The sequence below is a fragment of the Glandiceps talaboti genome, chromosome 6 (assembly GCF_964340395.1).
Source record: "Glandiceps talaboti chromosome 6, keGlaTala1.1, whole genome shotgun sequence".
NCBI lineage: Eukaryota > Metazoa > Hemichordata > Enteropneusta > Spengelidae > Glandiceps > Glandiceps talaboti.
The window spans coordinates 26,608,092-26,633,624 of record NC_135554.1 but is presented as its reverse complement, the minus strand read 5'-3'; the positions used below and the strand labels follow the sequence as shown (position 1 = coordinate 26,633,624).

The following is a 25,533-nucleotide window of genomic DNA, read 5'->3' as shown; positions in this document are numbered from 1 at the left end:
TGGTGCAATATAACTTATTTTGTGTGTGATATTGATCAATTCACTCATTGAGTATTAAAACTATCTCTTTTTCTTTCCCTGGTTACTTTGCTCTCAGCTATATCTCAGACCACTAGCAGTCTGAGGCTGTATGTAATTCTCTCTTTTCTTTAAAGACGCCTTGTCCATTCTTCCCCTCTCATCTAAATTAAAACATTCCTAATCTTATAATTGGTGAGATATCACTTACATTAACAGTTTGCTTTATCTCTCATCTGCTGGGAGATTATCACACTGGACAAACATTCGATCATGCATAAACTATTCTCATTCTTACTAGTATAAGCATGATCGATACAAAACAATATATCTTTACTGTCCTAAAATGGGCAATTCTTCGTGCGATAGTAGAAAATAAAAGCAGACATGAAAACAATTTAAAACGGACATATTACACATTAAAATGCATACAATAAATACAGTTCCAATATCAAGAGACGATCACGAAATAAAACAAAGGCAGATACATTAAAATGTGGACTGAAAAAACTGATTATGGAATCTTGGAAAAGATGGGGATTTTTCATTGACATAGTTTATATGTTTTGGAAGAAAATTGCGTTTGTCTCATTCATTCTGCTTCAAGTTAGATCCGACAGCTAACACTCATTCTCGCAAACCAGAGCTACACTTCCAAAGAGGCCGTGGTTTGCGACGATGTGACAGCTGGGCTCACTAAGCATTACATTCTTTGTATTTATAAATGTAAATGTAGTATGCTTTGTGAAACGTTTGACAAATAACTATTCTATCACTTTTTTTATTCAATATTCGTAGGCCTTTCCCTTATTCTATATACGGTATATTATACGGGAGTTGAAACTGCCATGGTGTATGAACGTGCGCTATATCGAACAAGAGCAATTAAATGTGTGACCGCGAAATATTCTGGAGAAGGTACATTTGTACTATTATTAAACATAATTTTCAACTATCTCCTGTAACTGTTGCATGGCAACAATGATTATTACTCGATTTGAGGATGACATCTGACTACTAATAACGCGCAAAGCACTGAATCTATCAAAGATCGTTTGGATAATAAACGCATAGGGAGTATTCGGATCACAGCCAATCATCTACGTGAATACTGTTCACGTGACTAGAGCTGAACGATAGATCAAAGACACTGCAGACGAGAAATCAAAACAAGAAGTGAACACTGTGAGTGTGATGTGGGTGTCGTCCATCGAGTCGTGTAACTTTCCATTTCATCCTTTCTTATCGGAACATTTAGAAATCTTTGGTTGAGCAGTAATCATGCACAGAGGTAGGTGACAAAATATCCCTTGTACGCTTGATTTGATTACGAAAATCACACTTGAAGAAATAATTGATTTCACGCGTCCAGTACTGTGCGTTATGGACCACCAAGTTTATCGGCACGATGTGTAGCGCCAATGGGTTGAACGACGGATGTTATCAGTTTAATATTTTGTTTATCTTTACATGTAATCAGTGTGACTAGTACAGTTTTACTGCTTACATAAAGCCATGACCGTCTGCCAGAATTCCTTGTCTCTCACCTAAAGGAGATATTTCTGACGCTACATCATATGCTTCGGTCGGCGATTTTGACTGAACGTTCAACCTATAACGTCTTTAAAATTTCAAGTACTACTACGTGTACGTTGGCTGCCGCTAGATCTCGTACCATTACTCATGTTACTATCGATGTGGCTTGAGTTTCCATGATACGTGACAGTATGCCATGGGGATACAGTCAGTGTAAACGAATATGTGTTCAGGAAAAGTTATAATTAGACCAGCCTGTTTAGTAATACTACTACGATGGGAAGATTTAGTAATTGACATAACAGATAACATAATGGTATGGAATATAAATATTTAAAAAAATGATTTTGAAAACGCGAATGCGGAGTTTAGCAAATCACATACACGAAATACTAGTACCACAGTCTGTATTTACACAACGCATGTACCGTAACGGCCTAAAATTCTAGGGTAAATATGTACTTTCTTTGAAAATTCAAATGATTATTTTCTGTATATACATTTTGGCTTTTACTGTTTGTTATTTGCATCGTGTTTTTTTTAGACTTACATTTAATTTTTATGACAAAACGTATACTAATAATATTACACTTGATGACGTGACGAGACCAAGTAAAACATTACCACATAGTGCCGGACAATATGATGTCATATTAGGTGAATGTTTTGACCTGCCAACAGGACGTTTAACACATATATGACAATGATTTAATTGCATCGTTTGATTGAATCACTGGTAATTTTGTAAATGTTCACCGGTACAATTGTCAGTACCATTGTGTGTGTGTGTATGTGTGTGTGTGTGTGTCTGTGTCTGTGTCTGTGTCTGTGTGTGTGTCTCTCTCTCTCTCTCTCTCTCTCTCTCTCTCTCTCTCTCTTTCTCTCTCTCTCTGTATTGAATTCTGGTCTGGTCTGGTGACATCAACTTCTAGACATGGACATCAGGTTTTGATTTTTTCTTTCATCAGCTAGTCTGATGATGAAGTAAGATACATATAAAAATAATGTTTGTGTAACTTTAAAAAGTGGGAAGAGAGTAGGGGTTTGTAAAGAAAGCCATATTACCCGAAGTGAACATGGAACAAGAAAACTACATGTATTGACTTTAATTATGAATGAAAGATGTTGGGTGAAAAATGAATTAGAAGAAAGTTATTGATCCAAATATGATTTTCAGTACATGTATATACACATACACATGTTGTGATTAATGTTTCTATGGGAGAAAATTGGTTGAAAATTGAAAAGGAAATCCATAAGCCAAGTCGATGTCAACTTATTGATTCATGGCCGAGTGATAATAGATGACATTATTGGTGTGCAAATACTGTATGAAACAGAGTCCCTATGCCCCATTACACTGTTATTAATTTCATTCCGTCATGATTTCTATGTTATTCATGGCTCAAAGGTGGTGTTTCTAACTCATAAGACATCAAACATTGCTATTAAAAGGAGCAGATGAATAAATAAAGTAGCTATTGATGTGACAAATACTTGATCACAAGTATTTGTATGATATTGTGTGTATTGACAGCAATAGTACAGGAACAGTGATTATATGTTTGCACTCAGCAGTGATGATTGCCTGTGTTGCCATGGGAACACTTCTGGGTTCTAATTCATTCAGCGATGCTTTTGTGTCACTGAATGTAACCCTTCATCTAAATGATCTTTTCCAAAGTGACAGTAATGTGTCTTTTATTCTCACGCAATTGAATGTAGTGAATTACATGTAACTACCAATAGACCAAACCATATTATAATGGCACTGATGACATATGGTGATGTCAAGCGATACACATTCATTTTATCTCTCCTTTCTCATGATGTGATCATTAATCAAAGGTGCCAAAAGCCCTCTTAAAATTTTCATCTTGATTAACTTATTTTCTTTTTCAAAACTGTATCAGAAGAACACTATAACACTAGACTGTCGACAGTCGTTTGTGCCTTTTTTGCTACGTTTCATCTAAAACAAAGTCGTCGCCTCACTCCGTAGCACTGAATACTAATGCGTACTGATAGGCACTGCGATTGCCGAAGATTGCCTCCGGCACTCGCTGATCAGTATGCGGTTATAGTATTGCTCTGGATCGGAGCGAGGCGACGACTTTAGTTTTAGATAAAACGTAGCAAAAAAGGCACGAACGACTGTCGACAGTCTATATATAGACACAAGTAGATACATCCTAAGTTGTCTCCAACCTGCAAATACAGAAGGGGGGCACTGATCATTGAGTCCACTTGTTCACTAAATGTAGGTTGAATAGTCAACACTACCCATATCATCAAGTATTCAAAATTATAAGAGTAAATATTCAGTTATTTGTCACTTGTGTCATACAATATTTTATCATTCATGACAGTTTCAGTCTGCTATTTTTTTATAATTCAAAGGTATATTCTATTCATTATAGATAATTATATCATGGGGATAGGACTGGGATGAGTTCATTCATCTTGTTCATGTATTACTCACAAGTTTAACTATTAGTTTACATGTATTACATATTCAGGTTTTATTAAAAAAATATTTTCCTTTATTTTTAATCAAATAAAGTGCATGAAAACATGATCCTGGAAGTAACTGTAAAGTCTGTAATTGTAATAAATGCACAATGGGTCAAAATGTGACATGAAAAGTGATATGTTTGTTAAACACTACAGGTAATGGACCTTTGAGGTCAGTTTAGTGTTCTACAACCACAATCATTCATGTTAGGTAATATTTCACTTTCTGAAAACTTATCTTTATAGTCATGTTAATTCTTTTAGTTTCACAAACTTAATATTTGTGACTACCCATGCATGCAATTTATCTTCCCATCATGTTGTATGTGGTTCCTGTAAATTCCGATTGCTAGCAATAGTCAGTTTCTTTAGATATTCAGTAATTTGTATAATTTGCATATAACTTTTATGAAATTGTTGATTATTTTGTAGTTGATGACGGGTAGAATAAACATGTTTAGCACCAAAAGAGAGAGCTTTAAGAAATGCTGGCTATCTGTCTGTCTGTCTGTCTGTCTGTCTGTCTGTCTTCTGTCTGTCTGTCAGTCTGTCTGTCATCTCTCTTTCTGTCATCTCTGTGTGCCATCAATATCTCAAAAAACCTACCTTACTAAATGAAATTTGGTATAGATCTAATGCAGAGAACTGATTAGGTTTTGGCAAACATATGAATATTTAAAGATTCATTTCCATAAATAACAAATTTTGGTAATTATATAGTCCTTCAGAATGCATGCTTGGAACTTACAAAAAAAACTTATAACCTCCAACTTGGTTATCATGCAGCTTGTAATTTTAATGAATCATTTGCATAATGAATGATTTTCAGATAATTAGGCAGTATCTTAAGTGGCAGTGGCAAGCTTCACTTTCCAATATATTTGTATGGACACTGATTAAAATCATGTTATAACAGAATGCACATGAATGTCTATTTAAGCTTCATTCAGGGTGTTTATTAGAAGCTGGGCACTGCCGTAGTCTAGTTCCAATACGGTATCGTTATGATTTACACCTCGACTTGGCATCCAGACTAGCACTGCAAAGGAAATGTACACCTTCTGTCATCATATACTTGTATCCTGTTTCTGTGTATTTTCCTTTTAAACAGCTCATAACAAGTCAAATAACTTAATCAACAAATGTAAACTACGCAAACAACATAAAAGAATGGACATTGGAATGTATAATTGTGGTACAAAACCACCAGACAATTCCAATATTTGATATCATTATATAAGATATAGAGAGCCCACAAGAAAATTTGAAATTCTTACCTGGTGGCTGTGGCAATCAGTTGCTTTTATCTCTCCTCCCAGGTTAAGACTAAGAACTTTGAAGGTTGTGTTAAGATAATAGTCTAAGACATTTTCATTTACAAGCAAAAAATATTGTACATTATTTGCTAGCATTTTTAAGTCTCTAGTAGTAATCAAGCTGTAATTCTGTTTGACCTTAGGCTTAAGTCAGTCTAATATTGAGAAATTAAAGGAAGTACATTCAGTTTACATCTGTTTTCATCCAAAATTAGACTAAGATACATTGTGTTGTTCTGCAGTGCCCTTACCAGCCTTCTTTTTCATTAAGAGAGGGGTTGACTGATGTGTGAGCTAGGTTGCCCCGTACCTTACAGTCCAAAAGTTTAAGACATGATGATGTACAGATTTTCCAAGAATTCTTTAGTGTACTTGTACAAGGTATGCCAATATGTAGACTTGGTGATTGTGATGAAATTGTGTGCTCTAATACACATATGAAAATACATGGGGGGGGGGGGGGGGGGGGGGGTTGTGTTGTGTTGTGTTCCACTAATTGTTGTAAAGTGATGGAGTAATATGTTTGTGAATCTCTATCAAGTAATACTCCATTGATTTACATAACTATAGAAAGATACGTTTTATCTTAAATAACGTAAGCCATATGTGCAATAACAGCTAGCCTTTGAGAAACTGTATTCAATAAAGGCAAAATTGTGGTTCTCTTGCTATGAGAAAATAACCAATGCATTAACTTAAAGGCTGTCTTTCAACATGTAACTTATATTAGTTTGTCATGACATAGTAATCTTGTATGTAATGGTGGTCTTTTGATATTACATGCAATTATACATGTCATTCTTCATACTGTGAACAAGGTAAAACTTCATTTCAAATTTACTGTTTTAGACATGCCAGATTATTGGAAGCGTAATGACTCAATCCAGCGCTGTTAATAGCAATTTTGAATAGGCAAATGATTTAGACACTTCCTCAATTTAGGTTTGTATAGGATGTTGTCATGGCAACAGAAGATGCAATAATGTAATTGTGGTTTCTTAAACTTGACCTTTCAATGTGAGTGACAGTTCTGAAAGTCTCCTGTTCTGGCAGTACAATAGTCTAGATCTACCCATGGCATCGAATCATCTCTTTAATTAAAGAGAAATCTTGAGATTTTTTTCTGCCTTTTTGTCTTTTGATGACATGGATAGCTAAAAGCTAAAATGAATCTCAAGATCTCTCTTTAAGAGATGATTCCAGATGATAGGTGAAGAGAGATTTGATATCATATGTGAGCATCTAGACTAGCACTAAGCCAAATTACTTTGCAATCATTTACCAATAGTTGCAAAGCATGATGACTAATTGTGAACGTTGTTTGTGTTGTGTTCATTGGAGTATGACACAGTCATTGAAGTTGATTCTTAGTCTACATGGTAACGAGATCTTCAGATTCAAACCCAATAGATAGCCTCTAGATTAATTGACTCAATGAGAGACAGAGCTTGACAGTAGTTAAGAAACCCTGCATCTCATGCTTTTATTAGCCAGTTGACACATTACATTAGCATAAATTCTAATTTTTGCCTGTCTCAGTAATCTGTTTTCACAATGAAATGTCCAGAAATCACAGGCATTCGAATCAATCTGTATGATTTAAAAAATGTATAGTAAATAAGAGAAGGTACGAAGGTACAGCAAGCCGTATTCACCATTTGAACTGCTCATCCCGATTACACCCTCATTAGCAAACACTTGTGGTTTCTGATTGGACAACAGCACATTGGCCGTACAATTTGAAATCGAAATAGATATCATTTTTAACGAAACAGATGCAGCTATGGCAACAACAAGTTAATAGTTATTATCTTTTAGCTATTCATTTGCTAGAATCATACTTTGTATAACATTTTTTGTGATGAAATGTGGTAATCCAGGACGTCCTGTATTATGCTAATGAGGGTGTAATCGGGGTCAGCAGTTCAAATGGTGAATACGGCTCTCTCGGCCAGCCATACCTTCATACCTTCTCTTATTTACTATACATTAAAAAAAATCATACAGATTGATTCAGTGCCTGTGCCATAAATCATACATACTTTACTTAGTGAATAAATACAAACAAAATTGGGCTGAGTTTGCTAACAGACCATACCTTTATATACAGGAAACATCATTTCTTGTACTTCAATCAAATTATTCTGTTTGTGCATAGAGAACTGAAATAAATGACATTTATTATTCACAAGTAATGTCTTTCACTACCAGTGATATTTACAGTCATTTTCATTTGTTATATTTAAGTACAATAATGTTATATTTCTTGTAATATTTATCTTGAACTGCTAAAAAATATCCTTTCATTTGTTCCTTAGCCACCAAGTGTAATTATTAATACTTTTTAATTAAATGTAATTAGTTACCTTCAGTATGGTTGTAATGGTTTTTATCAAGAGTAGCCATTTGAGTGTTTACAAACTGTCTGTACAAATATTTGAAATTAAAGTTTTCCAAACATAGTATAATTCAAGGTCTAATCTCTTTTGTTTGTTTATTACTTTAATAGTTCCAGTTGAGTGCTTTCCATAAACTAACCTCTAAACCAGCTCTTTGCAAGAGTAATTTCACACTTGTGCACTAATCCCATTTTCACAAATCACAATTCAGTTGTAGTGCTTATACTCACAGTAAGATGATAATGTGTTTGAGTTTTCATAACTTGTACACTATAACTGAAATACTACAAAGTTTAATACAAAATGACGCAGTGCCTATTATAGACATATAATATGTATGCATGGTGTCAGAAATGTAACTGTATGCATGGTTTTCTCACTAGGAGACGGGTAAGGAATACCTATCTCAGATAGTTTGTAAATATTGTATATTTGAAACTAGACCATGTTTATTTGAATGATACAATTTCATTGACCACTGGTGGCCAATCACTTGATAAACAGTGACTGGCTTATAATTTTAGCACATCACACTTTGTTAGGTTTATTCACTGATGGTCTAAAAAGTGCACAGAGATTTATACAACTGTCATAATGCATACCCGCTTTAATTAGAGTATCATGAACTTACACTAACTTATAGGAATAGACTTGAGTTAGTCTTGTGACCTCATTTCCAAATTCCCAGCAAAATAGGTTGTTTGTACAGCTTGCTTTAATTTGCATGTTTATATGACTACAGTATACAATTACATTTTTGGTCTAATGGATTTTTGAGGTTAAACCATACATCATTATATGCACACAGATCAACACAAATACATGTATTTAAGATGTAATCATACAGTTACTGGAATAATAAAATAGGGGAAAAACTGTAGTACTGTAGTAGTGCAGCTATTCAAGTCAATATAGCTGCTCCTACAATTTACAACTGATCTCATTTATATGAGATGTTATATTTATATGTATGTCATAGATTGACAAATGATGACATATACAAATTATTGAACAGCTTGCTACCGTTACATTACAGTATTTCATTAGCAACACATGAAATTCTATAAAATGAAACTCCAGGGTAATATCATCAGAGACATTAGGCCTAAAAAAATAATTGTTTGGTTCCGGTTACCCGACCCTCACCTAGCTTTTCACTGCCAAACCTAAATTATTTTTTACATATAATAAAAAATCTACCTACCCCACCTATTGTAAAATTGAGCGTAATCGGAACCAAACAATTTTTGTTATTACGCCTAAAAAGTAAAATGTACTTGGTATTATAAATGTTAAATGTCATGCTATTATTACTAATATAAGATGGAAACCTTCTATTAAAATGAATAATTAAAGATATTTTGATGAACATAATGCCTCAAGTGAAAACCATGATGATAGTAGAATTTATGTATGAAATCATTTTGTAGTTAATTCAAACTTGCAGATTTAAACCATCATAACATGTTTAATGAAATCAAGAATATGTGGGGAAATTATATTTTTAAGAGCGAAATTAAGATATTTATAATGTAGAAAAATGAGATGATATTAATTTGAATTAAATAACTTTTAAAAGAATTTTCATCATGTTTGAACATAGATAACTGTCTTTTATAGAAGAGAAGTTATTACATACAAATGCAATGTTGGTGATAAGTAACTATTGATTATATGCAATGATGTCAGATTTGATACAATGTTTAATTCTATTGTGTAAACGATACACCATTCCTCATTCTCTGTTCCATGCTTTTTTAAATAAAGAAAGTTATCAAATATATATAGATTTCAAGGAAAATATGATTGACCTAAGGGGCCTTGTCACTATGAGTCACTTGGACAAGTAGTGACCAATCCTTACAGTTCACAGGTATTTTCCGGCTGAATCAAGAAAGGTATGGGGTAATAATTTAAGTATACCTCCTCAAGAATAATTTTTGAAAAATTGGGGAAAATAGTGGCGATTTGGAATGTTTTGACTCACATTTTGAATACTGCAAAACAAGAGATGAAGCCACACATTGTCATGATGTAGAATGACCAAGGTATATAATCCATATTTTCTGTTCAAAGACAATAACTTGGCTTGTGCATTGCATAATAAAATTTATTTCATTTTGTTTGTGTTATCTCTTTTGTGTTTATTTGTCTGTGATTGTATTTGAGACTGTACTACAACCATTCCAAAGTTCCCATCACAATTGAAAGTACAACAAATATTCTTTTTCTCAACTGTGTGCATTTTTGTTTTGTTTCAGGTACTGTACCCATGTACCAAACCATGTAATATTCTGTTTGGACAAGAAATCAACATGGCAACCACATTTGGACTTGTAAATGCAATTGACTGAAATTTCTGTGAAATCAATTATCTCAGTAAAGTAATACCGTTGAAGAGTAAACATTTAACCAGTTTTGGTTTCAACATCTCATATTAGGTTTAATGTCATAAGTCAAAGTATTTTACATGAAGAATGAGTCTGACTGCAGGATTTGCACAAAATATGACTGATGTCACTTTAGACAGAAATACATCCAGTCTATTTGAGATTGCACGTAAACCTCGAACAACAGGATCCAGCTATGTATCATTGAGTTGTGAACCCAGCCATGATGGAGATTTTCAACGCAAACCCAAGTTGTTGTACGAAAATTCATATCGTATGGAACCCACCAAAAAGTAAGGCATATTATATTAAAGTGGCCATATGGATGACGATTGGGTTTTTATTTTGGATTTTTAATTTACAAAACAATTTTATCATGGCTTCCTACTTGAAAACAACATATACCAAATCTGTGTTTGTAACTCAATACTTTCCAAAAAGCTAAAACATGCGTAAAAAGTTTGTCATTGTATGTATAATAACAAAGATTTTACACATTTATTAAGCAATTTATTGAGTTACAAACAAACTTTGCATATGTTGTTTCACATTGATTTTTCAAGTAGAAAACCATGATAAATTAATATATAAATTAAAAATCCAAAATATATACCCAATCCTCATCTATATGACAGTAATGGTAATGTGTGACACTACTCAATGAATACATCCTATGAGATATAGTATTCAAAGGGTGAGAATTGAGAAGTCAGAAAAGCATAAATAATTTCAGATGAATATGCACAGATTTTGTGAAAATGACTTTATTTTTGTAACTTTCCAAACTCAACAGAAAATGATATTCAGCTAATATTGAGCTAAAGCTTACTCATAATACCTCTCATTTCAAACTTGATAATGATTATGAAATATGGAATATTAATTAAGGTAAAATTTACAAAATTAAGAGAAACTTGACATGATAGGAAAAGTATGTTTTGCATTGTTCAAAAAATATAAACAATCAAGTTATAATTTTGACTGTCAACTATGATTTAATGAAAACAGATTGAAGTATTTTATCAGGACTTTGATTATTCTGTGTAAAACTTTTCAACTGCTGTTGTGAGAATTTGCCATTTATTTGTCCTTTTACAGATTTATCAGTGATAGGGTTGAGCCTGTTATCCAAGCAGTATTAGAAGAAAATTTAGCCAGTGAGAAGTACGATGGAGAGAAGTGTTCCTTACTCAGTAAAACCATATCCCAGGAAATCAAACTCAGGATTAAAGACTTACACTATGACCGGTTTAAGGTAATATTATAGAAAATAGTAACACTGGAAGTTGCATGTGTAGTTTTTATGCACACTTGCAAATTTAGAAATACTGTCACAGTGATAGTATTGGTGCTGCATATATATATATGTGTGTGTGTGTGTGTATGTATGTATGTATGTATGTATGTATGTATGTATATATATATATATATATATATATATATACACACACACACACACACACACACACACACACACAATTTCAAATGACAGAACTATAGTCTGTTATCTTTAGTGCTTTCACATATTTCAGAAAATAAACAAATCTCATAAAAGGAATCCTCATTAAACATACAGAATGAGGCTTTTATTGACAAAATTTGTTGTATACAAAAATAAAATCAATAGTTTTTTTCAAAATACTCAAACAACAAATGCAATAAACATGAGATGTCATGGTAATCAGATTTCATGTGAGACTTGTCTCTCTTTTGCAGATTGTTTGCACTGTGAGTATTGGAGAAAAGAAAAGTCAAGATGTACTTATTGGTAGTAGATGTGTATGGGATCAGGAGAGAGATGACTTTGCATCAGCTTCGTATACCAACTCTTCGCTATTTGCTATTGCCGTTGTTTATGCCTTGTATTATGAGTAACTTATCTGCTAGTCTAAGAGTAAACTTTTCCTGAGTTTTTTGTTAAAAGCGCAGCATATTGATAAAAATCTACCTGAGTTCTCCAGTTGTTTTTACCAAGAATCCTCAAACAAAATTATAATCGATTATATGGGAAAAGTATTCCAGTTTTATCCTGTTTCTTGTTTCTATGACTGAGAGAGTTCCCCTACCTTACCAAAAACACTGCTTGCCAAAGTCTTTTTGCCAAAAATTGTGAATTTTAATATCACTGTTAGCTCCTACTCAGCAATATGCTAGGGTTTGGAATGGCATCAGTGTCACACATAGGATCAAACAAAGTTTCTTTTTAATGACCACACTGTATGACCTGTGAAACCATTTACATTATACTTATCATCTGAATAAGCATACACAAAGAGGTGTATGGTACAGATATATTTTCAGTTTAAGCTAGTGTATTGTGAACACCTTGGATGATTTGCCTAGCATGCTCGATTACTTAATCAATTACTAAAATCCACAATAGCATCATTCAAAATATTTGTTACAGAATAAAATCAACGCACTGTAATAACGATAGAATATAAAATTACTTTCACACATGATCATGAATTGCCAAATTTAAATGAATTTATAAACTTGAAAAAATTGACTTTTAACCAGCTAGTTTGCACTTCCAAACTAAATAATCAAAATTAGTGTTTGTCATTCATTTTCACATTGTTTTAATTTGTTGTTGATAAATGTACATACACATTGTACCAATTAGTGTCTGAACTGTCTGGTTTCATGAGGGCGCTATAATTGCACCTTCAAATGGTTTCAATCTGTACACTAATGTATCAATGCAGCATACATGCCATTCCGAAGTTACTTGCATAAATCCACACTGCCAGGAAAGAAGAACTATACATGTAACTATTCTGCATGTTTTGAATAGCTGTATGCTATTAAAATCAACAAAAAACTGTATGCAGATATAAATCATAAATATTTCATGGTTTAATCATGGAAAGTCGAAATAATTGAAACACACAAACCAATAAGCCATGCCAATATATTATTTAACAATACCATAATTACAGTAGTGTTCTCCTTAGACTTATCCAAAAAGAGATTAATAAGCAGTGATAGTTATGGACTTGCTGGTTGGAGATTAAATAGTTGGAGAGAATTATATTATTATACTGTACATCAATTACTTACCTGAATTAGTAAATACTGGGGTAAATATAATTTGTCAATTCCAGTGAGGTGGCAAAATTATTCCAACGTTATCAGGATATTAACTTTTGCACAGAAATGTTTTAGCTTTTGATTTTTCATGGTTGTCCATAAGTATCTTTATTATGTGCAATCTACTTTTCATGCCTGTACTGTAGTGAAATAATCAGTTTAAGACTGTGCTTTTATGTGATACAATTTGCAACAAACCAGTCTTGAGCAGTAAAGATACCTAACAAGTGTTATATTTCTAGCCCAGCCACCACAATTGCTACTGAACTCTTCAGAATTACTTCATGTACAGTTAAGTTCAGCTAAAGGAAACAAGCTATGTTCTGTTTGCTATCAGTGTTGTCAAACCAGCCAGGAATTACTTATTAGTGTAAGTTAATATAATATTTTCAAAGGCCAAAGATCAAAATATCAGGATTTCATCTGTGGTACTCAGGATGCTTTACAAACCTAATCTGTCATTGTCATTGTCTGTTTAAATCACAGGTAATTTTGCAATGCAGTGGCAGTGCTGTAATCTTGGCTTAGTATAATAATTGTACTGATACAACGTTATTATTAAATATATATGTATAGTACATTGGCTGTAATGATTTAAGTTTATAATGTAAACAGCAGTCTGTCTTATACACTGGGAACCTTGTACATCCTAGTGCTAAGAAGAAGAGCATAGCTATGTACCAACTGTGTGCCTAACAGCCCCATTACAGGGTATATTTTTCCACAGCCCTGGTACATTGTTGCAAAAAATGTGCTTGTTGTATGGATGTGGAATACTGCCTCTGTGCCATGACTGTTTTGCACATCCCAATACCATAGCTGTTTACTGCACACCTAACACATACATGTAACAGCAAACTTTGACTAGATGCAATATCTGGCAACACAAACACATATGTTAGCATGGTTTTAATAGTGCATCTTCTCTACTCTAGCCAATGCAAATGCCTGGGTCCAGAAATGAGCATTCAGCAGCGAAATCGCTGTTTTGGGCGTCATCTTCGATTTCAGGGGTCAAATGTTATTTTAGTCGAGCACCTCAGTTTCTAATGATTATGTATACTATGTTGACCGACTGTGTCAAATTTAGTGCTTAATATATCTTGACGCTGATGTGCCTTGTTAAATTTCCTTTATTTAAACCTAGTATAGTGTGTCAGTAGTACACTCCTAAGTGAACATAAACCACTTGACTATTATATCGCGTATGACAACTGCTAAATGCTTTATGTACATTAGCTGTGTCCACAGTCAGTTGTGAGCTAATATTCTATTCCAGGATGATAATGTTCTATTCTAGGATGATCAAAATGCAAAAATGATGACATTACGAATATTCAAAAAATACTAGAAATTTTCCAATGTAATGACCGGTGACGTTTTTTTTTGAATATTTATAATCACACTTATCACATTATCGGATGTGATTATAGTATCAACTGATCAAACACTCTGCTTTGACCAAAAAACTATTGCAAAGTACCAGTTGAGTGCAATGCGTCACTTTTGTTTTGTTTGTTTGTTTGTTTGTTTGTTTGTTTGTTTGTGTGTTTTTTTTGTGTTTTTTTTTGGTTGTTTGTTTTTTTTTTTTGGGGGGGGGGGGGGATGTAATGGAGGAAGTGGGTATGACAGCAATTTTTTTTCCCATCACTGTGACAGCAATTTTCTGTTGCTATTGTCAGTCCTGTATCAAATTATTTTTTCCATATGTAGAAGCAATGCAATTATTTGTTTTCTTGGTTACCAATTTTGTAATGTGCGGTTCATAACTATACCTACATGTCACTGGTTCAACTAACTTGTTGGGGGAGGGGGGGTTCTGGAGATTTTTTGTCAAACCCCAATATTTTTGAAGTACACCTTCCCCCTTGCCATAGCCCCAAATTTTGAAGTACCCCCCTCTGCCTGTATCAACAATTTTGAAGTACCCCTCCCCCTTCCATTTTAAATATTACCATCCAAGTACCCTGCCTGTAAAACAATGTCTAAAAAGACATTCTCTGCACAAAAATTAAAACAATGTGTTTTACTGTTTCTGTCCCTTTGGCACGTATTGGGAACTTTTTCCCTTTAAAAAAAAAAATCTATCAAACATGTCATTGCGTTTTTGAAGTAGGCATATGATCATTTTTAATTGATAGCAGCATGTCTTTAGATATTCACGTTTGAAAATATTTTGTCATTATTTTAAAACTATTTCTCTATTTTTGAGGATACATGGACTTGGAGGCTCCTAGTTTTTATCTGAAGACAAAAACCTCTCTAATACACCTAAAAGAAAATTATTGTTATTTATGTAACTGTTGCTACGTATGGTCCGCTGTCCAACTGAGGCTTTGATTTCTGTTCAATAGTGTACTATTTCCTTGACGTGTTGCAGTTGATTGTCTTCTTAATTACAGTTGCAAATGTTGCTATTTAAAAAGTTTTGTATTGGAATGTACTTAGTTCAGTCCCCTAATTGTACAGTAAAAACTGACAACTTGGACAGAATGACATTGAATGACACTATAAAATGCAGTCTTGTATCTTGTACCTTGTTTGATTTACTTGATTATACTGTCAAGAGAAAGTAAATGTATAATTCAAACAAGCCAAGCCACATTGCTAAGTCACAGAATATTGCATCAGTGGTATATCAATACGACTATGTTTATTGGTGTTGTTGCATATATTGTGACTCAGTTCACTACTTCCTTCCCTGCAATACATTCTAGGATAACTTTAAAAGTTGATTCATGTCAGAGTATTTTATGTATCTATTTATTAATACTTATATTTATGTAAAGTGCAGTATAAAAAAGTTTATTTCTCAAAACAAACAAATAAACTAACTAACTAACTAACTGACTAACAAACACACAAACAAACAAACAAACAAACAAATGAATAAATAAATACTGACAAAGATCAACAACAGAGTAATTACAACCTCCCTTTCCACCAATCACCTACATGTAGTGTACATGTACTTTATTTATTTATTTGTTTGTTTGTTAGTTAGTTCGTTTATTTATTTATTTATTAATTGCATCCCTTTTGTATCAGGGTTCACCAAGCATGTTAGGAGCAGCACTAACAGAAAATTACACCACATACACTACTAAAAAATTAGAGAAGATATGACTTGTATAATCGCATACAGAAACAAACAAAACAAAACAAACCAAAAGGGAGGTAAGAAGAGGAAGACAAAAATTACACACTTTATATGTTGAATTGATCACATACAATTAAGATTAAATTATTCACATTGTCCCTTCACATCAGCTACGTCAAATATTGACTTGGCTTCTCAGATGCTGCCATCATTCTACTAAATTGTGAGTTGTGATTGGCCAGTAGAACAGTAGGTGTATCAAACTCTACCACCTGTAATGAAAATAATGCAGAATATTTTGCCATGATATTGAAATATCACCATATTACTTACTCATACAGCATGGTTGTGACAAAAACAATATTTGATAGTAAAGAAATTTGGAAATCTGAATGCAAAAGCAGTGTTACAAATGTTTCTACAATTTGAATGCATTATATACTATACATTTCAGGTTGAAATTTCCCATCATGAACTTAATATGTATCTACAACAAATCATTTTTGAACACAGATAAATACATTACGATAATTGTTCCTCACCTTCCCATCATCCATCACCAAAATCTTATCACAATTAAGAACAGTGTTGAGTCTGTGAGCAATTATCAGCATGGTACAATCTTTGAAAGCATCTCTGATTGTCTGTTGTATCAGACTGTCTGTTTCTGTATCTACAGCAGCTGTAGCTTCATCTAATAACAGAATCTAGGAGAAAATGAAGTGTTGATGATTTTACTTACCCATTTAAGGATCTGTATACAGGTTCTGTACTTATAGTAATTTAAATCTATTGTTCAATATATACAAATACACAAATATTATACATAAATATAAACGTATTAGTTAGCATTCAAGAATTCAATAATAAAACCTTTGCTTTAGGGATTTTTTCAAAATACAGATTGTTGACTTTTACTACAATGACTGCCAATCACCTTAAGTTACAAATTAAAGTGATGCTATCTATGATAATATATTAAACTTTTCAAACTAGAGTCAATTTATTGAAACATGTAACCTGAAAATGGTGTTAATATATTACATTACCTTGCTTCGTCTTAAGAGTGCCCTTGCCATACAGATCAACTGCCTCTCACCAACTGAAAAGTTTTCACCGTTCTCTACGACAGGTGATGCCAATTTACCCTCGAGTTCTAAAATCTGAAGTATTCGATTAAAAGAAAAAGGCAACACTTATGTAGAGGTGATATTAGAATGTCATGCCTTGTTCTATCATAAGATGTAGCTGTTTTTATTCATAGATGATAAAATGAATATGTTATAACAAAATGGAAACATTAACAATAACATAGCTGATTAAACTTGTAGTATACTATTACCATGATGCAACCTTCTAACCTTTGTGCTAACAAATACAAAAATTGAAAGGTAAAAGCAGCATTGTAGGGGTCAAAGGACTAAATTTAGACACAGTGGTCATTCTCTTGACTACCTCTCACATGGTTAGTATAAAGACCGGAGTCAAATACTGAAACAAATCATAAAATATTGAAACAATATTTCTCTTCAATTGCGCCATCACATGATGATTCACAGAAAACTGGTATCTTATTCATGGTTTTTTAGCAGATGATTCCTAGTCTTAATATCTGATCTCATTGTTTCAATATTTGACTCCTGTCTCTCTACTAGTTACTACCCATATTCATGATGTAACCTGGTCACAAGATATTGAACAAACCTGTGAAATGGTGGAAGTTTACATGGAAGGAAGAAATGGCTCATTGACAAAATGGTGGAAGATAGACAGAAGCCGCAAAGAATAAGAAAAAGAAGAAACTGCCAAATCAAGAGGGGTCGAAGCCCCACTGGGCATGTGAACCCTATTACATGATAAAAACTCACTGTATTTTTTAAGAGACATTTCTCGAGTGCAGTCCATATTTCTGGATCTGAATACTGATCAAAAGGATCCAAATTATACCTGTAAAACGTGAAATAGAGAAGTTTATCTTTCATAATGAGGACAATATTGGGGTAAAAGCAAGTTATATTACTTATATACTGACCACTAACAAAATAATTTAGCCAACCAAGAATTTAATTTAAAGTGATTTAAACAAGTTTTCAGTTATGCAACACATTATTCAGAGACCACGTTAGCAAAAGGCTAGCTAGTATAAATTTAAAGTGAATCACTGAAATGAAAGCATCCTTGCAGCAGAAAAAACCCTATCTATATCTTTATCTGTTGCCTGTTTAGGTTGTCTACAGATACAACCAAAGTTAACTGTAAGTGTTAATACATATACCTGATACTTCCAACAAACAATACTGGATCCTGAGGAATGACAGACAGTCTTGACCTTAAGTCTTGTAGTCCTATGGCACTAATGTTGATATCGTCTATGTAGATTGATCCTGATATTGCCTCCACAAGACGAAATAGACTCACACCAATAGATGACTTCCCTGATAACAAATAAATGTTTAGTTGGGGTGTCAGAAGTACAGACGTGATATATACATTTACATTGATAACATTCAGAAACTGTACAGTAGATTACTCACGTAGATTCATAAAGCACAAGATCTTAAGAGAAGGGAATAAGAGACAGAGAGACACACAGGCAGACAGAGAGACAGACAGACACATATCTCGACATATACAATTGTAGATGGACAGAAGAGTATTTCGTACATATTGCAAGTTTTGTATAAAATGTAAAACTGTTGTAAATGCTCCCTTTGGATATAGCCACTTGTATAGTTTTGAAATAAGAAAGATGTTCCTCAATATGTAACGTACTAAAAATAAATTAAGTGTGAAATTATGCCCTTGTGGTTTTCTATGGGACTGTAACTTTCAAGATTGTTGACTCTGTAGTCACTCTTGCCAAGTGAGCATTATCCATTAGTTTCACACACTGATGTTACACAATTATTTTTCTTTAATTCTAACCGAGAATATGTTGACATTTCAAAGAAGTATTGTACGTTTATGACCTTTATTCCTGAGATGCATGTTATGTCAAATATATTTTATTGTCATACCTGCACCAGTCCTTCCCACAATTCCAATCTTCTCCATGGATTCCACTTTAAAATTGACTCCCCTGAGTGCCATTGGAAGATTGTTTCTGTAACTCATTTTTAAATTCTTGACTTGAAGTTTTCCTTCTTGTGGCCAGTGTTCTGGTGGTCTTTGGTCAAGCAATATTGGAGGAGCTTCTGGTTTCAAGTTCTGAGATGACAAAATAATATGAATTACAAGGAGTATTTTATATATTGCTATAGGTTAATCAGCTAAAGAGATGAGAAGTCTTTACAAGTGAATCAACAATAATTTTGGTTCAGAATATCCTACCTGTATATAATAATTGATTCTTTCCACCGATGTAAATCTGGCTTGAAGGTCTACAGTTAGTCGGACTGCATTCTGAAACAAGCCTACAAACTGACACAGAGATGCGATGAATATAGATTCCTTCTATGACTTATTGCATGGAAGTTGTAAATTGGCTTAATAAAGGTTAGCATCCATACCAGAGAATTGCGAATTCCATTATATGAATGATCTTGAGATTTGACCTTTGTGGTCAAGGTTTATTTGCATGCTATAAAAGAATGAGCGTCATAAAGTTTGGATAGTTTGCCATACATATAGTTTGTCATCAGAGCTTGTGATAGCTTGGGTTACAGGAATGCTTGCAGTCGCTAAGCAAATTGAAGTAAACGTGTATGTGTTTGAATTAAAAATACTGTCAACGGACAGAGAAGTGGACATGAGCACACAGGTATAATGCTCACTTCCTGGAGACTCAAGGAGGTGTCACTTAGCGCAAAAATGTAAAGGCAATGTCAGCTATGATAGCTAGCAAGTATATCTTTATTGTCTTCACAAGTGCATATCTCTATTGAATAACACTGCGGAATAGAAATGCACAACATGATGAAACTTACAAGTATTGCGTATGATAAGGCTATTCCAGCATATGAAGGCGGAATTTGTCCATGTGTTGATATTGTCAATATTGCTGTAAAAACTGCAGTACATATGGCTATGATATCTAATCGTATACCGACCCAACGACCACATAGCCAGAATGTGTAGAAGGCCGCTATATTTGTGTCTAAAAGATCATCAAATCTGCAAGATACAAGTATATATAAAACGTAAGAATATAACAACCATACATTTAGCGTAGTAGATTGTATTCTGCCAAAACGTCTTTGGTTGCAAATAAAAACATGTGCAATTATCATCTAAACCAATATCTTACCATTGTGCAAAGTTTGAAGAGTGTATTATGCTATGAAGTCATTTAGAAGGATCTCTGGTGTTACATTTTGAAACACCAAATCACAGGTATATTTTTTTTATAATTCTGGAACATAACTTTTCAGAAATCTTTGTACTCTGAAACAAGAAAACTGGCGGGTAACATAAATGATCAATTCAAATACCTATTGATACTCCTATCTAAAATTGCTTGTTACACTGCATTGTCACTGAGGGCCTTCATCATTCTTTGGTCAATATATGTATTGCACTTGATCTCTTTACATATGGAGCTTGACGGACAGACTGTGCAATAATAGTATTGAGTTTGTTTACACCATGACATATTGATTGGAAATACTTACTTTTGTTCGAAATAATTTTGTTTGCTAAATGCTTGGATAACAGGTAGACCCTGCACTGTGGCTGTGATGTGTGATATCCATGGAGATCGACTGATGTTTTCAAGTCTCTTACAATCACGTACAGCATGGTGGAAGTACTTGAAGCAAAGGATGAAGAGAATAGCAAATGGTATACAAGCCAACAAGAACCAAGGGTAGACAATGATTATAGACAAACAGTTGAAGAATACCAGTATCATATTGTCCAACATCTTTTGCATTGATTCACGTAACTGTACATCCACTGTAAGAGAAGGAAATATAGGACGCTATAAGCATGATGGTAATATGGTAGAGTTGGGTCAATGCTGAGTCATATGTCTTGATTTTGCTTGCCACAACGACTTACACGTCTAATATTTGCATATAAAATGAAACCTCCTCTTTAAGAATACATATATCTTCACCTAATGTTAACAGACAACAGTGGGAAGTCTGGTGAAACTAATGACTTCATTTGACTTGGACAATTGGACATTAAGAAAATCCTCTACATCTGATGTAGCACTCGGAAAGTACCAATCTATATATTTGTAATCATTTACATATCATCAGTGTTTTCTACTGACTTTGCTATTATATTCTCACCTTGATCTTGATCTTGAGAGAATCTATTCAAAATTCTACCTGATGGAGTTGTGTCAAAGAAACTCATTGGACTGTGAAACACTCGCTGGAAAACTTTGTCATGAAGTTTACTTGATGCCTTCAATGAAACCTAAACAAATTTTTAAAAAGATAAAAATGTTGTGTCATGTGGCAGAAATTGATATCTGAATATTGAATAACGTTAACAATTATCTTCACATGCAATTTGCATAATTTCTTGTAGCATAAACATATTAGAGTCAAGAATAGAACTGGAGTTCAGTGGTTGCTGGGGTGCGATCTTTGTAGCTTGGAGTAATTGTGTATAATATCACTTGCCCACTGCGACACCCATGCTTGTTGCTATATTAGCAATATACACCATCACTTTTGGTGTAGCTATAGGCCTGGTTTTAATTCCTAGGTATTATTTTGTCGGTGCATTGGGCATAGTGTTAGTTACTAGGCAAGAGTCACATCTTTTGAAACGTATTTTGCATACTAATGAAGTGATCATCTCAATTTGAAGAATACTTACAATACTTGAGCTAGCCACCCACCTCTAGAAACATCGATTACAATTATTTCAAACTAGAATGGTAAGTTGTTTTTGATATCAGTGTGTCAAGTAGTTGGTGAGTTCAATGTTTTCATACACTAAAATCATATGTATCGCTTTGAAAAACCCAACACCTACTATCCTTGCAATCTGCTCGGTGAGTTTTGTGTTTAAGTTATTCAAGCAAACAAATAAAATAAATAAACAAACAAACAGACAGACAGACAGACAGACAGACAGACATAAATGGGCTTACTATACCTATACTCTAGCACTACATGACTTTTTATTTCAGTTGTGCTAAAACACGTTCACACAGGCCATTGGTCATGTCGCCATATTCAGGCCTGCATTTTAGTTGTCACTTATTCTCCAGTCATCGTACTCACCGCAACATAGAATAGACATTTGAGAACTGTGAAAACGAGGACAGCAGCCAAAATACCAACATATACAGTCACAAAGTAAGTCACATCTGTGTTCTCAGCAAGATTAACACTGACCAATGTTTCTGTATAATTAGTTGTTGAATTGGTAACCTAAAACACGAGAACACACAATTCTTACAACCCGTAAAATCAGCCATATGTATACCATGTTTACTTAAAACTGGCTTTTTATTTTTAGTAAATATTTTAGTTATCTATTTATATTTTGTATCATAAATATGTAATTTTTATTTTTATTTTTATTTTTTCATGAATACAATTCAACTTGATGAAATGTACCATGAAGCTTATGTTCGAATTATATGCCCTTCAAAACCTACCTAGTAATTATATATAGATTATACAGCTATGTACATATTCAAGACATTCATTGAGAGTTAATCAGGCAACATAATGTTGTGCTTGCTGCACCAACTATATCATTGCAGACAATGCTATCGAACATACATTGTACAGATAATTTAACAAATTAACTTGTTATAATCACATTACGGTCTGATATATCTTGGGGTAGGCATATCTAGACCAGTGATAACACATTTCTGTTGGTAATCTACAGGTGCAGTGTTCAATTTCTTACTTACCTGTACATTACCCAGAATAATCCAATATCCCAGCCACCAACTCGTTGCAGTAATGCATCCACCACTTGCTAGAAACAGGAATAACACTACAAAAGCAACACCATAGCCCCCTGCTTCCTTAATGTAACAATGATATGTCTTCCAGGTGACATCTCCTTCTCTCTTTTCTTCCTCTGTCATTAATCTCCCTTTAAACAGAATTATCATAGATAAAATTAATTTGTTGGCTGGTCTTGTCCATTACTCTTCTTAAGGATTTGATTATTGATAAACTAAATAAGGTATATCAACTGTTAAGATATTCCGTTAGTATACTGGTAAGTGAGTGCAAGGTCCAACCATTATGTAAATATTAAATAATTTGTTCTAATTACGTATACTGATCTTAAACTTTGATAAAATGTACTATTTAGATAATTTATTTCTGTACACATTGACAAATAACAAATCTCACCATCCACAGTTCCATGAGTATTGATCACTGCATTGTGGTCTTCATTTATGACACTCTTTCTGCTTTCTAAAGAGCTTGCGCTGTTGCATTTCTCTCTATACTGGTTATTAAGATCACTCATACTTCTGGTGACATTTTCATTACTATTGCCAAGGTCAATTGGTGTATGAACTAGGCTGCCTTTATGATTGTTTTTGCACTCTGAGGAATCTGAATGACTATACATGTTCTGTGAGCAAACATCTTCACTTTTGTCAGATCTTTCATTAGCATGGAAAGTGTCAATCAAAGTAGCATATTGTCCACCTGACTTTATCAACTCATTGTGATGGCCATTTTCTACAATTCTTCCATCTTTCATCATAAGGATGTGATCACAACCACTGAGATACTGGAAATAAAAAACATAGAACATCCTTTCTAAAAAGTCTTAAATTATCTAAGAAAATAGAAGGTAACAGCAGGGTTTCTATTTATTCGTTTATCTCTAGATTCAATGTAATGATAATATTATTCATACTGGTGGCAATAAAGCTTGATTGTCATCTAGAAAAGTTCTGTGTCTGGGCTGCCCTATAGAAACCTGGGGCTGTTGTTGTTGGATAATATTTGTTTGTTTCAAATTGTGATATTTACAACTAGAAAAAAGAATTTATACTATTGTTTTCTTTAAGAAATGTTAATCAAACACAAAACTCTCACAACCACGTACCTGTAACTGATGTGTTATAAACAACACACTTTTCCCAGAAAGGCCACCTTTGACATATATATTAAAGATGTGTTTTCCAACACGTGTATCCACAGCACTCAAAGGATCATCTAAGAGATAAATGTCACGATTGGCATAAAGGGCTCTGGCAAGACTAACTCTCTGCTTCTGTCCACCACTGAGATTGATGCCCCTCTCTCCAATCTGAAGTTGATTAATTGAATATATTAATAGTTAATATGTATATACTGGTGATGCTACCTGTTCTATAGAGTATGACGATGCAATATCTATCTACCAAGCTATCCGTCAATCCATCCGTGCATGCGCGCGCGCGTGTTTGTTTGTGTGTGTATGTGCAGTTTGTTTGTTTTGGGGTGTTTTATTAGTCATCCTTTTTATTTATCATACATTGATTCCTTTTATTTCTATTTTTACTTCGTTTCTTTACCTATCCATGAATTGATTCCTTAATTAAATGTCAGTACAACAAAATACACACCTCTGTGTCATCACCAGAAGGCAGTTTATCTATATCTTCTTGTAGACATGCAGCAAACACAGCGTCTTCGTACATCTTTTTATCATAACAGTTTCCAAATAAGATATTTTCCTTCAATGTTGTGTTGGTGATCCATGCCTGCTGTGGTACATAGGCTATAGAACCATCAATGGCGACTTCACCTGATATCAATTGTGTCTGAGCCAATATGGCTGATATCAGGGATGACTTACCACTGCCAACACTACCACAAATTCCTATTAACTGACCCTGGTAAATATAATATAACGTTACCTTTATGAATCATGTAGGGTTTTTAAATTTCGTTCTTGAATTCCAAGTTAAAGTAAAATGAGTAAGACAATCTAAAACCACATTGGATTTCCCAAATTTGTACTTGAACTACACAATCATTATGAACCCATATATTGCCATGAAAGCTATAAACTATAGCTATCATAGCTTACTCAAGATAGTGCCAGTATATTGGTATTCTATAACAGAATTCTATGACGTGTGCATGAAAGTTTGGTGTATTCAGGATATTTGAATATGTGCTTCAATTTTCTTTGCACGATTGCAGTTATGCACTTAGCTGCCAAGTCTCATTTCAGTCTATACACGTTTATCTGGAACAACAAATTTAGCAAACAATGTAACAAGAATTATG

At 33.7% G+C, this 25,533-nt stretch overlaps 2 protein-coding genes across 2 annotated transcripts in view; one reads left to right on the top strand and one right to left on the bottom strand.

Annotated features, from left to right (window-relative positions):
• Positions 1-1,174: 1,174 nt before the first annotated feature.
• On the top strand, positions 1,175-13,802 carry LOC144436605 (dynein light chain Tctex-type 5-B-like). The gene is made up of 4 exons (XM_078125428.1): positions 1,175-1,309; positions 10,045-10,466; positions 11,272-11,428; positions 11,890-13,802. Exons 2-4 carry the CDS (start codon positions 10,261-10,263, stop codon positions 12,046-12,048), a joined length of 522 nt encoding a protein of 173 aa, XP_077981554.1. The 5' UTR covers positions 1,175-1,309; positions 10,045-10,260; the 3' UTR covers positions 12,049-13,802.
• A 2,734-nt stretch (positions 13,803-16,536) lies between these two features.
• Positions 16,537-25,533, bottom strand: part of LOC144437040 (ATP-binding cassette sub-family C member 5-like) — a 19,715-nt gene continuing 10,718 nt past the window's right edge. The window contains exons 10-24 of the mRNA XM_078125907.1: positions 24,864-25,133; positions 24,362-24,565; positions 23,650-24,040; positions 23,196-23,383; positions 22,552-22,701; positions 21,604-21,733; positions 20,977-21,259; positions 20,293-20,479; positions 19,697-19,786; positions 19,384-19,573; positions 18,642-18,801; positions 18,235-18,313; positions 17,416-17,529; positions 16,909-17,073; positions 16,537-16,638 (exon numbers count right to left, since the gene is read on the bottom strand). Coding sequence (XP_077982033.1) covers positions 16,537-16,638; positions 16,909-17,073; positions 17,416-17,529; positions 18,235-18,313; positions 18,642-18,801; positions 19,384-19,573; positions 19,697-19,786; positions 20,293-20,479; positions 20,977-21,259; positions 21,604-21,733; positions 22,552-22,701; positions 23,196-23,383; positions 23,650-24,040; positions 24,362-24,565; positions 24,864-25,133 — 2,703 coding nt within the window. The remainder of the gene's footprint in view (positions 16,639-16,908; positions 17,074-17,415; positions 17,530-18,234; positions 18,314-18,641; positions 18,802-19,383; positions 19,574-19,696; positions 19,787-20,292; positions 20,480-20,976; positions 21,260-21,603; positions 21,734-22,551; positions 22,702-23,195; positions 23,384-23,649; positions 24,041-24,361; positions 24,566-24,863; positions 25,134-25,533) is intronic.

Excerpts from the sequence above, each read along its gene's own strand:
- LOC144436605 (XM_078125428.1), top strand. The coding sequence starts at position 10,261 with ATGAGTCTGACTGCAGGATTTGCACAAAATATGACTGATGTCACTTTA. Across the intron at positions 10,467-11,271 it reads CGTATGGAACCCACCAAAAA|ATTTATCAGTGATAGGGTTG; the intron begins GTAAGGCATATT and ends GTCCTTTTACAG. Across the intron at positions 11,429-11,889 it reads TACACTATGACCGGTTTAAG|ATTGTTTGCACTGTGAGTAT; the intron begins GTAATATTATAG and ends TCTCTTTTGCAG.